The 13,559-nt window shown below is 40.1% G+C and overlaps 2 protein-coding genes across 5 annotated transcripts in view; both read left to right on the top strand.

Moving 5' to 3' along the window:
* PGAP1 (post-GPI attachment to proteins inositol deacylase 1) overlaps positions 1-13,559 on the top strand; it is a 164,333-nt gene that overhangs the window by 55,601 nt on the left and 95,173 nt on the right. The window lies entirely within an intron of this gene.
* Positions 1-13,559, top strand: part of GTF3C3 (general transcription factor IIIC subunit 3) — a 43,335-nt gene that overhangs the window by 8,421 nt on the left and 21,355 nt on the right. The window contains exons 8-20 of one of the 4 annotated variants that reach the window (XM_061457172.1): positions 856-928; positions 1,904-1,993; positions 3,042-3,145; positions 3,712-3,883; positions 4,312-4,514; positions 5,117-5,218; positions 6,238-6,373; positions 7,016-7,253; positions 7,601-7,791; positions 8,444-8,568; positions 9,750-9,902; positions 10,839-10,965; positions 12,138-12,491. In XM_061457172.1, coding sequence (XP_061313156.1) covers positions 856-928; positions 1,904-1,993; positions 3,042-3,145; positions 3,712-3,883; positions 4,312-4,514; positions 5,117-5,218; positions 6,238-6,373; positions 7,016-7,253; positions 7,601-7,791; positions 8,444-8,568; positions 9,750-9,902; positions 10,839-10,961 — 1,710 coding nt within the window. In that variant the 3' untranslated portion in view covers positions 10,962-10,965; positions 12,138-12,491. Of the gene's footprint in view, positions 1-855; positions 929-1,903; positions 1,994-3,041; positions 3,146-3,711; positions 3,884-4,311; positions 4,515-5,116; positions 5,219-6,237; positions 6,374-7,015; positions 7,254-7,600; positions 7,792-8,443; positions 8,569-9,749; positions 9,903-10,838; positions 11,556-12,137; positions 12,492-13,559 lie in introns of those variants that run through there. The other 3 variants (XM_061457181.1, XM_061457189.1, XM_061457165.1) reach the window with 3 other exon arrangements.

Genomic DNA, 13,559 nt, shown 5'->3' on the forward strand with positions numbered 1-13,559 from the left:
CTGTTTCTTCTTGATGGTTCTCCTTGTGTCCATTCCTGTGATGGTGCTTCTTTTTCCGGATAGCTGAAAGTGCATTTGAACTGGTAAACTGAGCCCTTAAAAAATAACCATCTCAATGCAATCATCTGGTATGTTCCTCTAAGGGTCATGTACTCTGTGTTTGTCGCTGATGTTCTGGCAGAGGTAATGATTTAAGTACTTGCTTTTCAATTCATGAACAAAATACCAAGCTGCATTGGGTCTTAGACCAGCAGTTCTTAACGCGTGTGCATTTCCCTCCTTGCAGATCCACGCTGGCAAGTGAATGTCGTGAATTGTCTTTGGTTTCTATTTTGTAAAGTAGTTCTGTTGAATTCCACTGGTTTTGTTGAGGTCATGATGTGTATGATCGAGGCTCTTGTAAAATGCCTGTAGGTAGCTGTGAATTCTATTTAGTTTTTGCTTTTAACTGATATAAACCACATGGTTTCTGGGCAATGTATTAGACTGAGGAATCCTTGGAGCACTTTGGAAAGATGTGTGCAAAGCTTAGCTGTTTAGCTGGTGCTTTACTTTCTTTTCCATCTTCCAAAAGGCATTGAAAGAAGCTATAAAGGTTAAAAACTTTTCTAGTCGTGATGAAAGTAACTGTTGTGTTTGCTAAAGAGGTGCTGATTGGATCATCTAAGTAGTCCAATAATAGTGGACAAAGATGTAAGGTGATCAAATGCAGTACGAGTCAACTAACCCCACGTGAAAGGAATGCAGCTTTTCTGCTGGTAATCATTGTGATGTCTAAAACAGCAGCCAAGCAGGCTGGTTACTTCTTATATCCTTTAAATCTTTAAAATGATCCGCGTTATTTGTCTGTTTTAGGTTATTACAGATTTTTCAGGAATTGCACTTGAAAAGAAAGTAGCAGAAGAAAGTCCAACTGTGGAGAAAAAAGGTAAGTAGCTAACAAGCAGTTAGCATGATCCTGCTGCTCATTTGATATCTCTCTTTCCATTACCTTTTCACCTCCTGGGTATATTTTGATGCATGTTGACAGGCTACTTAGACGATCCAGGTTCAGTGCTTTTAATGAGTTATATGGCATGACCTCTGCTTTCTGTAAGGAGTTATTTTGATGTCCAGTTAGCCCTGCTGAATCATTGAGGACAAGGACTGCTCTCTAGGCAACTGGAGGCTTTTAAAGTTCTAAGCATTCCTCTGAGTGTTCACATTAGACCAGTTATTTCTGCCAGCTAAATAGCTTCTGAAAAAACAAATAGATACTCTTAAGTGGCGTCTATAATTGAGAGTATCAACCTTTGACCTGAGACTAACATTCTTCATAAAGCCTACTTCTGTTATTAAACATCTCGATGTTTTGGTATATACAAATATAGGGTTATTAGCTTGTACTTGAATGGAGTAGGTTGTCTTTGAGAAACCTGCTTTAGGAAAGTCATTGCTCAAGACTGAAAATGTAGAATGATCACAGCATCCTAACTCCATAAGCAGACAACCTGTTCTATGATTAAACAGGTTGCTTGTTTCAGCAATCCGTAACAAAGCCAACTTCTGTTGGCTTTCTGCTTAAATGGACCAAGTAAAAACACAGTTCATCAATGAACAACTGCCCTGATAGGGACTTTTTACGGATAATTTAGAAGCAGCAAATCTGTGAGTCTAGGAATTACAACACAATGTTGCCAAGTTACCTGGGGTGCACAATTTAAAGCAAGAACTTGGCTTCCCGCTTTGTTGCTTTGTAACTTTTTTGACTGCTTCCTGCTGTGCTGGCCAAAAAGCCACTCCCAACAACCAAAAACCGACAAAGTCCACTTGTCACAGTAAGCTACCAATCAATTATGGATTCAAAAGCAAATAACTTTTGGCTTAGCTGGTGCTTCTGGGGTAATCTGCTGCTCTTTCTCAGAAGATCCAGGGCCAGTGGTAGAAACTGAGGAAAGCCAGGAGGCAGCACCTGAAGAGCAAAGCAGTCCAGTTGCTAAACCCACTGCTGCAGGTAAGTAATTGAAGTTTCTGATTTTGTGCAAGTCCATGCGCTAATCCTGTGCTCAGGACCCAGTCTGCAACCATATAAAAATTGGCAGTTTTCCAGCAGCAGAGAAATAGGGCTTAATCCAAAAAGGTTTCTTGTGTACTGTCTTCCTTACTCAGAACTTACTTCTAACCCAGGCAGCCACCAAAGCCAGAAGTATTCTTCCAGGCTTACCCGCTTCCAAAAGCAGACTCTTCATTTGTAAGAGTTTATCAGTAGGTAGATAGCTATGCTCATGCTGGATATTAAGATGTTCAGAGACGGATGAATTAATCTGCAGGTTGTGATTTTCAGTAATAGGATGTGGATGTAGGAGGTAATACGGAAGCCATATGTTGGAAACCCCAGTTTTCTGACGTTATAGCAATCACCCTTTGAATGTCTGGTGTAAGAATTAAGGTGAAAGAGAATTTAAACTGAGTAGTTATGGAGGGAGCATGGCTGCAAGTAAAGGAAATGTGATAATGGAGTTTTACTGCATGACCAGTAATTAGCATTGTCATGGGTAGTTACTTTGTCTCATGTTTGCATTCTGTCTATGTGTGGTGTAAAGTTCTGTAGTTAACTCTGTTCAGCAATGCATATAGCCAGATCCCTGCTACATGGGATTTTGGCTTAATAAGAACCTTAACACAGGTAATGTTCTTCTAAAAGCAAGAAGAGGGTATAAGAAATTGCTAAAGGAAATTACTAAAGGAAAGCTTTATGAAGCAAGCACATCTTAAGAGGGCAAAGGCCCTAGACATGCCTTACAGGATCTTGCTGTCAGTATCAATGCAGACAGCACTTGATACTTAATATAAAATTATTAGGATCAGAGACAGCAGGAAGAACTTGTTCCATCCATCAGGAAAATTAGAAAAGGGAGAGGCCAGGCCTATGCCAACATTTGCTAGAGTCAATGAGAATGCATTTTTAGAGGAGCTGAACATAGCTTGGAGGGGATGTGGAGCTGGTGAAGTGCTAGTTAAAGCCCATGGCTTCAGAAAGAAATTCTCTTATCTCCTCACAGGTGTGGAGAAGGTCAGCTGCTGCATTCCTGAGGGCGTACCCATAGACATCACGGTCAAGCTGATGGTGTGCTTAGTTCACTTGAACATACTAGAGCCACTCAGTGTAAGTAGAAACTAACGCAGAAGTTGGAGGGTGTTCTAATAAATTACCAAAACAAGTAATTTTTCTTGTCTTTGTATGTCTGAGGTTCGTGAGAGGGCTGTGGCGATTCTTCTTGCTTGCCTCCCACTCCAAGAAAGAGACCTAACAAGCCTGTAACAGCAGAAATACTGTTTTTGTCCCTATAAATTATGCCTCCAGTGGCATAAAGCACAGTAAATCGCAGCCGGTGTGCTGTTACAGGCCCGGGATCACATTGCTTCTTGAACACTAAGGAACACAGCTTTGCTTTAAAACGGTACTACATCTGAAGACTGTTCTGTCATGAAGAGCATGAAAGCATGGGCGCTTTCACCAACTGGATCTGAAATATCTAGGATAGGAACTCTGAAATTCAGATCTTTATTTTTCACTTTCAAACTCACATTTGAATAGAGGAAGTGTAGTTCAGAATGCAAATACAATAAAAATCATAGCATAAACCCATAAGCTTCCACTAACCATACCTTAAAAAAATGTTCTTGTTGGATATTTGTGCTTAGTGTTTTCTGTGGTTTTGTGTTTTTAAGCCTCTTTTGACCACTCTGGTGGAACAAAATCCAGAGGAAATGGGTGACTTGTATTTGGATGTCGCAGAGGCATTTCTGGATGTTGGAGAATACAACTCAGCACTGCCTCTCCTGAGTTCCCTTGTCTGTTCAGAACGATATAACTTGGCTGTTGTCTGGCTTCGGCATGCAGGTGAGAAGAAGCAGGACCGCTGAACACGTGGTACGGAGAGATCGTACAATGTTGAACATTTCTGGGGTCCTTTATTTAAGGTCACAGGAGTTCTAGATTCACATGTTGAATACTGTATTTGGAGTTCATTATGACAGTCCTGTCATGGAGTGTTTTCTTGTTCTTAATATAGATTGACACTTACTTCAGCTAAAAGTACTTCATTCTCATGTAAGTAAGAATATGCTGTAAACAGCATTTATTCTGCATTCCATCCTGTATCAACTGATGAGGTCTTAAGTGAAACTGTGGATGCATCAGTACATATTTCTGAATATTGTCACTTCAGTAATACATGTTTTGGGTGGTTTTAACTGAAAATTATATCAACTATTTTGCAAGTTCTTTTCTGCCATTTAAATCTGTTGTGTTGTTTGTGATATTTCTAGAGTGCTTGAAGGCTTTGGGACACATGGAGCGTGCTGCAGAGAGCTATGCCAAAGTTGTTGACCTTGCTCCACTGCATCTGGATGCAAGAATCTCACTTTCAACACTTCAGCAGCAGCTGGGCCGACCCGAAAAAGCTCTGGAGGCTCTGGAACCAATGTATGATCCAGATACATTGGCTCAGGATGCTAATGCTGCCCAGCAGGTAGGTGAAATGTTCTTCCAGTTTAGAATATATTACCCTGTTAAACTATGGCAGGGTCCAAGATGTCAGCTATATAGGGCCAGGGATTGAGAATTGCTGTCTATAGCATGGTGAGCCTTCAGAGCACACCAAATGATTCACTACAGAGTATCAGGATGAGTCCTCATGGCTCTTTTTCTCTGACCATTTCATTGGTATTTCCCTGTCCTACCTGATTACTTCTGTGTGATGTACAAGCTCTTGGGCACTGAGAACCAGTCTTGATACCAATCACTTTGTACTGAGGTCATCAGCAGCTGGTACATATGAGCTACATGCATTGGTCTCTGTTGACTGTAACTGATGGTGCAGCAAAGATTCTATATCCCCTCTCTAGCAGCACCTTCACTATAGGTAAGAATTATGGCAAATTCCTCTGAAATCTGAGACTTTGAAACAGTAACTACTGCAGGGTAGTTTAGGGATCTTACTTGTTGCTGCTGCAAAGATTCTTACAGCCTTCCATAAGCTTTTTACAACCCTATTAATACTATATTGAGTAAAACCTGTTTTATAAACTCACTTTCCATGCCGTATTAATGAATAATGTTCATATTATCTAGGAATTAAAGTTACTTCTCCATCGTTCGACGCTGTTGTATTCCCAAGGCAAAATTTATGGTTATGTAGACACTTTACTTACAATGCTGGCAATGCTGCTGAAGGTAAGCCCATGTTTGCATGTTAAGAACTGCTGTGAGTTGACAAGCAACAACCAAACTCAGAAGGAAAGCTAGTGGGTTTTATACACAAATGGTTTCATAATTGTGTTAGATAATAAAACATAGACTGGTTTGGGTTGGAAGGGACATTAAAGCTCTAGTTCCAGCCCTGGGCAGGGACACCTTCCACTAGATTAGGTTGTTCAAACTGGCCTTGAACACTGCCACGGATGGGGCAGCCACAACTTATCTTGCAGGGAGTGCGTAATACTGGTGTTCCTGCCTGTAGTGGTCAGAAGAGAGGACCACTCGTGTGTGTAATTCTTAATACAGTGACTTCAACTCCCTGTTCCTCAGTGGACGTAGAACACAGTGAATACTAAAGCTGCTTCTTACCTTTTTAGCAATCTACGCAGTACTTCCCTGAAGTGTTGATACTGGCTTTTATTTCTACAATTTTCTTTTGAATTTCTTAATTATTTAATATATATTTTCTTGTGATAAATTTGTCTGTGGTCATTTTAGCCATTAAATAAAGTGGTGACAGTTTTCTGTTTATTGGGGTTTGTTTATCAACAGGTAGGGAAGGGAATATTTAGCCCTCAGTTTTACCTGTTTGGGCAGAGCCATTACTGTTGTATTACACTGGTTGAGTAGCTGACTATGCACGTCACGTGTTGCTGACAGTGATACAGAAAGGCATTGTTCTTGTTATGTTTCTATGCAGATAGTTTGATTTGAACCTATACAGGGATGTTCCAATCCCAGAAGAAGTCTTTTAAGTCATTTAAAGAGTTAGTGTCTTTCTTTTGCATAGCCCAGTTTGCACTGGAGCATGAGACAATGCAGGGAGAATACTCCTCTTGGGAATGTTCTCTCTCATGATATTGCTCTGTTGTGGGATTTCTAAGTTGCAGGCTGTTTTGGCCTGCAACATGAGCAGGATGGATTGGCCATAAAGCTGCCTTTGTCATAGGATGTATTACTGTAATCTGAAATGCTGCCCTTAAATTTGTTTCTAGGTAGCAATGAGCAGAGCTCAGGTGTGTTTGATATCTAGTTCCAAGTCCGGAGAGAGACACCTCTATCTTATTAAGGTGCCAAGAGATAAAATTTCTGACAATGATGACCAAGAGACAGCAAATTGCGATGCAAAAGGTAATAAATGTTTATAAAAAACAAAAAGGTGAACCCTTTAGTCCTGAAAACTGAAACAGACATTGCTGTTTTGGGTGCTAAATCCACACAGTTCATGTTAATGTTGCTTTATTTCTAGGGCAAAGAGGGTATCAAAAATGAAGATAATACAGTTTAAGGGAACAGTCTCTATTCAGAGAAGAATAGTGAGATTTCAGACTCAGTTTGAGAAGGACCTCTAGAGGTTTTATGGTCCAGTATTCTCCTCAGTGCAAGCACACACACAAATCTAGAACACAACAGAAGTACAGGTTTTCAGTGTGGTGGGGGGTTTTTAGCTGTCCCAGGCTCAGTTGAGCCAGACTACATATTCTTAAGCACTGTTTGGTAGATTAGAAGAGTAACTCAAATGCATTCATGTAGTATGTTTGCAGCTTGAACTCTGTGTGCTTCTTGTTATTTGTTCCCAAGTTTTGAGTGCTTTTTTGCTGGCACTTTACAGACTGCATTTAAACTAAGGAAAGTAAATATTTTATCTTTATTTTACCTGTTAATGCTGAAATGGTTTTGAAAAGATCAGTTTGACACATTCACCTTTCCTTTTTTTAAGAGTTTAGCACTCCTGGTTTAATTTTCCTAAGTTCCTGACTTTGATATTTTTAGCAATCTTAGCTGTTCTCACGAGTGTTCTGACAAAAGATGACTGGTGGAACCTCCTCCTGAAGGCTATATATGCCTTGTGTGACCTCTCCCGGTACAAGGAGGCAGAGCTTCTAGTGGATTCCTCCCTGGAATATTATTCATTTTATGATGATAGACAAAAGCGCAAGGAGCTGGAATACTTTGGGCTCTCTGCTGCAATACTGGACAAGAATTTCAGAAAAGCATACAACTATATCAGGTGGGTACTGAGAAGGTAGATCAAACTCTTCTGGAATTGCTTCCACTGAGGCTGTAGTCATACTGCTAAAGGAAGCTGGCTGATGCTTTTCAGCTTGTGCTAAAACAGATAAGGTTATTGAAACTAAAGGAGCTTTCTGATAACTTCTGATTCCAAAACATGCATCGTGCAGCAGGGTGGTTGATTTAGACAGAACCATTGCTTCTGTCTCTGTCAACTTTGCCTCACTCAGTGACTTGCTCTTTGAGTGTCTCTGTTATCTTCCCTGAATTGTTGAAGTTTTTATTGCAGATACAGCATTTACAATGTAGCATCTACAATTCTATTGTATACTTTTCATTCTCTAGAATCATGGTGATGGAAAATGTCAATAAACCTCAGCTGTGGAACATCTTCAATCAGGTTACTATGCAGTCTCAGGATGTCCGGCACCATCGCTTTTGTCTCCGCCTGATGCTGAAAAACCCTGATAACCATGCACTGTGTGTCCTGAATGGGCATAATGCGTTTGTGTCTGGCAGTTTCAAGCATGCTCTTGGTAATAGCATTTATGTTCTAGTATTAACAAATATAGCAAGTAAATGTGCTTTTTTCTGAGAAAGATTTATTAAAGCCCTTTTTTTTCATATGCCAGAAAATTACAGGTGGCTTCACAGTGTTAGTCTGGTGCTTTAATATGTTGTACATAAAGCATCACTAAGAGTTTTGATAATAAAAATGGCATGTTTCAGTTTCAGCACACATTGTGAATGTAACTAACTTGCAAAGATAATTGAAGTCTAATGATAATGATGAAGGGCAGAAACAGACCAATTTGAAGAGCAAATACAGTTGGTTAGACATTTAAACAGGTCTTTGAAGTAAACCTACTGCTTGCAATCAAGCCCTTCACACACTTAAGATGTGTGGCCTCCAGAATATAAATCCTAGCAAGGACTATGTTTGCTTTCTGTGTTTGCCTGTCTTGTGCTTACTTTTACATCACAGTCAGCATTCTTCCTTCAGAATCTAAGGAGTACTGAAAATACAGAATTTTCTTTCATGTTTTTTCCTGTGTACTTTGCTGTAGGTATATTAAACTATCTCTCCTCTTAGTTCACACTTCTCATGTGAAGATTTTCTTTCCTGCTTTTAAATTCCTCAGGAATAATTTTCACAACAAACATCTTGATTCAGTTCTGTGCTTTTAGGACAGTATGTGCAAGCCTTTCGTACAAACCCAGATGAACCTCTGTACAGTCTTTGTATTGGGTTGACTTTCATCCACATGGCTTCTCAGAAGTATGTGTTGAAAAGGCATGCTCTTCTGGTACAGGTGAGTTACTGTGATGGTTTTTACCTACAGTGTTTCCTGTCCTCGTATCTTGCAGGCAGTTATGGCTACAACATGCTCTGTTTAAATAACTTTCCTAATTAAAATGGCATCAAAAGAGGGAAGTGGCAAAACATGAACACAGATATGAACATGCTTTTGAACTGTAATTATACCCATCTGAGTCTCCTCTCCTTTTAGCCAAATGTAGCTGCTTCTGCTGTGCATATACAGTGATTACCCACATAGATGTTAGCAGCTGCCAGCTGTTTGTGATTTCAGCATTGGTGGATGTAGTCTGGATTTTCTTCCAAATTATTCTTGCCCTGCCTTGCTCTGAAGAAGTGCTGTAGAAGAGAACCCATGCCATGTGCCCTTCATAGACGTGTCTCATAAACTGCATTGTTGGAGAATACTTTAGAGACTTATAAAGTGGGGCTCCCCCCCCCCCCCCAGTCTTTCTTTTCTCTTCCCCATTTTAGGTGCCTCTCAACGGCTCTCTTTGTAAAGATGTTGTGAACTCCAGTTTAGACTGCCCTCAGTTTTTCAGCTCCCTTCTTCACGTTTTCCTTTAATCTGGCAGATCCAGTTACAAATCACTGGCTGATTATTCCCAGACTTTAAAAGTAATTCCCTCTACTCTCCACCAAGTATTTTCATTAACTTGAAATGCTTTTTAATTCCTGTGGCCACTGAGCTGGGAGTCAGCTGAATAGAGTGAGGATTCTGAGCTCTCATTACTTCTGAAACTGCTGAAAAACTGTAGCTTACACTGATTTTGATAAAAGCTGCAGGTCCTCAGCTCCTCTAAACCAAAACCCATTATGTTTTCAAGGTGGTTGGCTTCTCTGAACATGAACCAATCTTACCAGCGTGTACACTGCATAAACACGTACATATGCACTTACATTTAGTGAACTAGTGCCATAAGTCACTTTATTCGTTAACTGTGTGCTCAATTTCTTAAAGAGATCTCCCCATTGTTACCAAAGGCAGTGAGACTGACAGAGCACAGGGTTTATAGTCTCAACAATTCAATGCAACTTATTTATTACCATCAACTTGCCTGTGGTTTTGTGGGGGAGCATAGTTTAAGTCGATACACTTAAACACCTCTTCCCCAGCATTCTTTGCTGCCATCTTGTTAAAGGGAACATTCTCTAATGTGCATAATATGTGTACAGGGATTTTCCTTCCTTCACCGGTACTTGGACCTGCGTGGACCATGTCAAGAGTCATTCTACAACCTTGGCCGTGGCCTTCACCAGCTGGGATTGCTGCACCTGGCAATCCACTATTACCAGAAAGTACTTGAACTTCCTCCGCTCACCTTAGAGGTACCGTTTCTTTGCGAGTTAGGTACAGAAAATAAAGTCAGGTCAATGTTAATAATATATCAGCCATAGTTAAAATAGGTACATAAGATCAATGTCATTGAGTTTCCTTTAATTTGTGTTGTTATTCCTTGTCATTGGAAGCCCAAACCTTATTGTCACCTGGTAATATATTTAAGCATGTGTTAATTTCACAGGTTTATGAATTTTGAAGGATTTACTCATAGGCTGAGTGAAGTAGCAGCAGAAAGGGTCACTACACAACTTCACCTGAATAAGTAGCTGAACTTTATATATATATATATATTACATGTAATGAATTATATCTGGAAGTTGTATCTAGTCACTCATGCTATAAAAGAGCATGCTGGAGCAGTATGACCCATTATTAAGATTGCCTGAATGCCTGTGAGCCATGGTTTTACTCTGATTTGTATTACAACACCCTAATTGATGTGTCGCATGTTTACAAGTCTGGTCTGAGAGGAAGTTTTGCTTTGGCTTGGGAAGGTAGTAAAATTGCAAGTGTCTTTAGAAGACAGGAAGGGTTGGTAAAGTGAGGAATGTGGGTGTTAGTGATGGAGTTCAAAGCAGCATCTTGTGACGGTGTGAAAGATATAGGCAGTATTCACATTCTGATTGAAGAAACAACTACTTTGCATGCTAAGACAAATTAAGGCAGTACTTTCCTGGTTTGTGAGCTGGCTTTCTAATTTACAGTTGATCTGAGTATGTAATTGTGTAACTCTGTGATTAGCAACATGTGGCAACTCCCTAAAGAGGGAGGGCACAAGTAATACTACTACTTTAGTTTCTGTGCAGCTGAAAGCCTATATAAACCATGAATACGTGATTTGATTCCACTGTCATTGCTACTCATGTTTCAAATTTTATACTATTTTTGCATATAGTAACTTTTTTCCATCGTTATTTTTACAGGGAATAGAGACTGACCAGACAGACTTGAGAAGAGATGCTGCCTTTAACTTGTCACTTATTTATCAGAGCAGTGGAAACATCAGAATGGCTCGGAAGCTGATGTATACCTACGCAGTTGTATGATGAGGTTTGTGGCAGGCGGAATTGATACTCTCTGCATCAACTTTTGCATTATGCAGTGCTGGGGAAATGGATTTGTGTACAGCTTTTTCTGTAGGTGGTCAGACAGGGCTTGTGCTGTACATGGCTTAATGGACTACTTCTACTTCCAATATTTGAACTGTATCACAAATGGGTGGAAACTGACATGCTCAGGTCTGGCTGTTATTAGCTGTTCTCCTTTGATGCACTGCTTTGTAATCCCAGTCTTGTATACAGAATCAAACTGAAGTCCAGGGCAGCTTGTTGTTTTGGGTTTTTTTTAAGGGAAGATTTATGATGTGCAATATTACAACTACTTACCAGTGAGGTGGTTCAAGAAGTCCTGTTTGCTGGTGGTTAGGTTTGCTTTTTTAATGTGCAGTATTAAAAGTACTGTAATACAGAAGCAGCGGGCTCATAATAATCCCCAGAGGTTGGAGAGCTCGCTTTTTCAAGTATTCTAGGAGTTCGTATTCCCAGCAGCTCTCCTACTTGAAGGAGTTTGATTTCTATTTACTAAAATCAGTGTGACTTGTGTTGTTGTTCTGAACTTGTTAATAAAAATTCTGAGGATAATGATAACGTTTACTCATTCTCAGCAAAGACAGATCCTACTGAATAGAGCAAAAATTAATATCATACAGCTTCTTACTTCACATACACTGCAAATGGTCTGGGGTTTTAATTAGTTCTGACAGTTCAAGAAAATATGATGGTGGAAGCATACTGCTTCCAATACAGCAAATTATGCTTTACCATAAATAAAGAGTACGTAGTTACATATATAGTTATATGTATGGCTATATGTTATGTGCTACAGCAAAATATGGCTGAGTAGTTTGCTGAACAGAAAACAAGCTGTGATGTTGCCTCCCAAGGCAACAAGTAGCTAGTTACTTATGGGACCACAGCTAACTGCTGGTTGCTGTCAGCCAACTTGCTTTTAATGAAACCCAGTCAATATGGACTGGAAAATTCATACTGCAAGCAAACAGTGTTCTGAAAGGATGTGCTAAACAATTTTGAGCATGCAGAAGGAAGAGAGATATTACTTGTCTCAGTGCCAGTTATCTAAATCTTCCTCAAATGCTTGTGCAAAAAAACCCCCACATCTATATATGAAGATAGAACTTAGATTTTATTTTTTTTTTACCTTAGCCATATCCAACTTGCATTTATGGCTGTGAGATGAACAATCTTTAACTTAGATTTCACTGCTGATACCAGCACTGCCAAGTGTAGAAAGCTGTTTGCCATCCACATTTGCTGAAGGCCACAGCCTGACAGGAAGATAAAGAACAAGCAACCTTCTTGCTCCTTAGAAAGCTCATTTTTAAATACTGCAAATATTGCTGTAACTAAGAGAGGCTGAGCAGCTACCAAGCCTGGGGAAAGGCTAGCAACGTAGAACTCAGTTATTTATCCTGCAGGTGGCAGAAGTGTTAGATTATACTACAGCTTTGTTGAAATTACTGTGTTTAAAGAAAATAACAAGTTCTTGTCAATTGTGTACTTCTGATGTTTCCAGCGGGTGAGCTGCCACTCATCATGGTATGCTTCACAGCACAGAGCAGGCTCTGAGCAAACTAGATTTCTTTCAAGTGAAAGCAATTTAGAGGATGGCTTCCAGAAGTGCTCCAGTTGCTAGTGCCCATTCAGTCAGCAGGATTACACCAGAGCAAATCCCAAGAAGAACCTAGTCCAGGACACATCCTGGACATCTGGACCAGCTCTTTCATTCTGCATGTGATCCACAGAACAGCATTGCTTGCTAAAGCAGACATAGTCAAAACTTAAGGTCATGCTAAAATTTAAAGGTACTGGGATACAGTAATCCTTCACAACTACACCCTATCTTACTGCTTTCCACCCTAAATCCCAAACAGGCCTAAAAGAAGCAACAGGAGGTGTTGAACCTGGAACAGACTGTCACTATGCAAATGTAAGTCCCAAGTTTAATGGCCATAGCACGTCAATAATCAAAGTAACTACAGATGCATGGCCCTAGAGAGAGCAGAGGATTCTGGAACAAGGAAGGGGTGAAAAAACATCCCTTTAGCTACTCCTTATATTGGTAAAAACTCCCACAGAAGGAAAACAGAGGTGGTTGGTGCTGTTGCCCTGCCAACATACAGTTCATACAAACACAGCTGCCATGTGCTTTGTCCTTTCTGGAAGGCTAAGGGCACACTCATTTGTCCCTTGTTAGGCAACCTACTTAATCATTCAGTGTAAACATGAATAGACCTGTGTGTAAACATGAATAGGCCTGTATGTAAACATGCATAGGCCTGTTTTTAAGCACTACAATTTAATGAAGCTCAGGTGTGCATTAGCTTCAATAGTGTGCTCAGCCACCCCTTGTTCCTTAGAACAGCCATTTGCTTCAGGAAGAGATTCACATCATGGTGAATTAGAGTCCTATCACATACGTTACAGTTTAGGACCAAATTTCTGGAGGAGTAGAATGAGTGTGTCCCCCAGGCTCCACAGGTATGCAAGACTTCCCACCCCACTAAAGTATTGCAAATAACATGTATAGACTTCACAGAAATAAATAGTACCACTGATCACAGAGGA

The sequence above is a fragment of the Pezoporus flaviventris genome, unplaced genomic scaffold (genome assembly GCF_033815535.1).
Source record: "Pezoporus flaviventris isolate CSIRO_AGI_PZ_B2104156 unplaced genomic scaffold, CSIRO_AGI_Pfla_v1 ptg000001l, whole genome shotgun sequence".
NCBI classification, from domain to species: domain Eukaryota; kingdom Metazoa; phylum Chordata; class Aves; order Psittaciformes; family Psittacidae; genus Pezoporus; species Pezoporus flaviventris.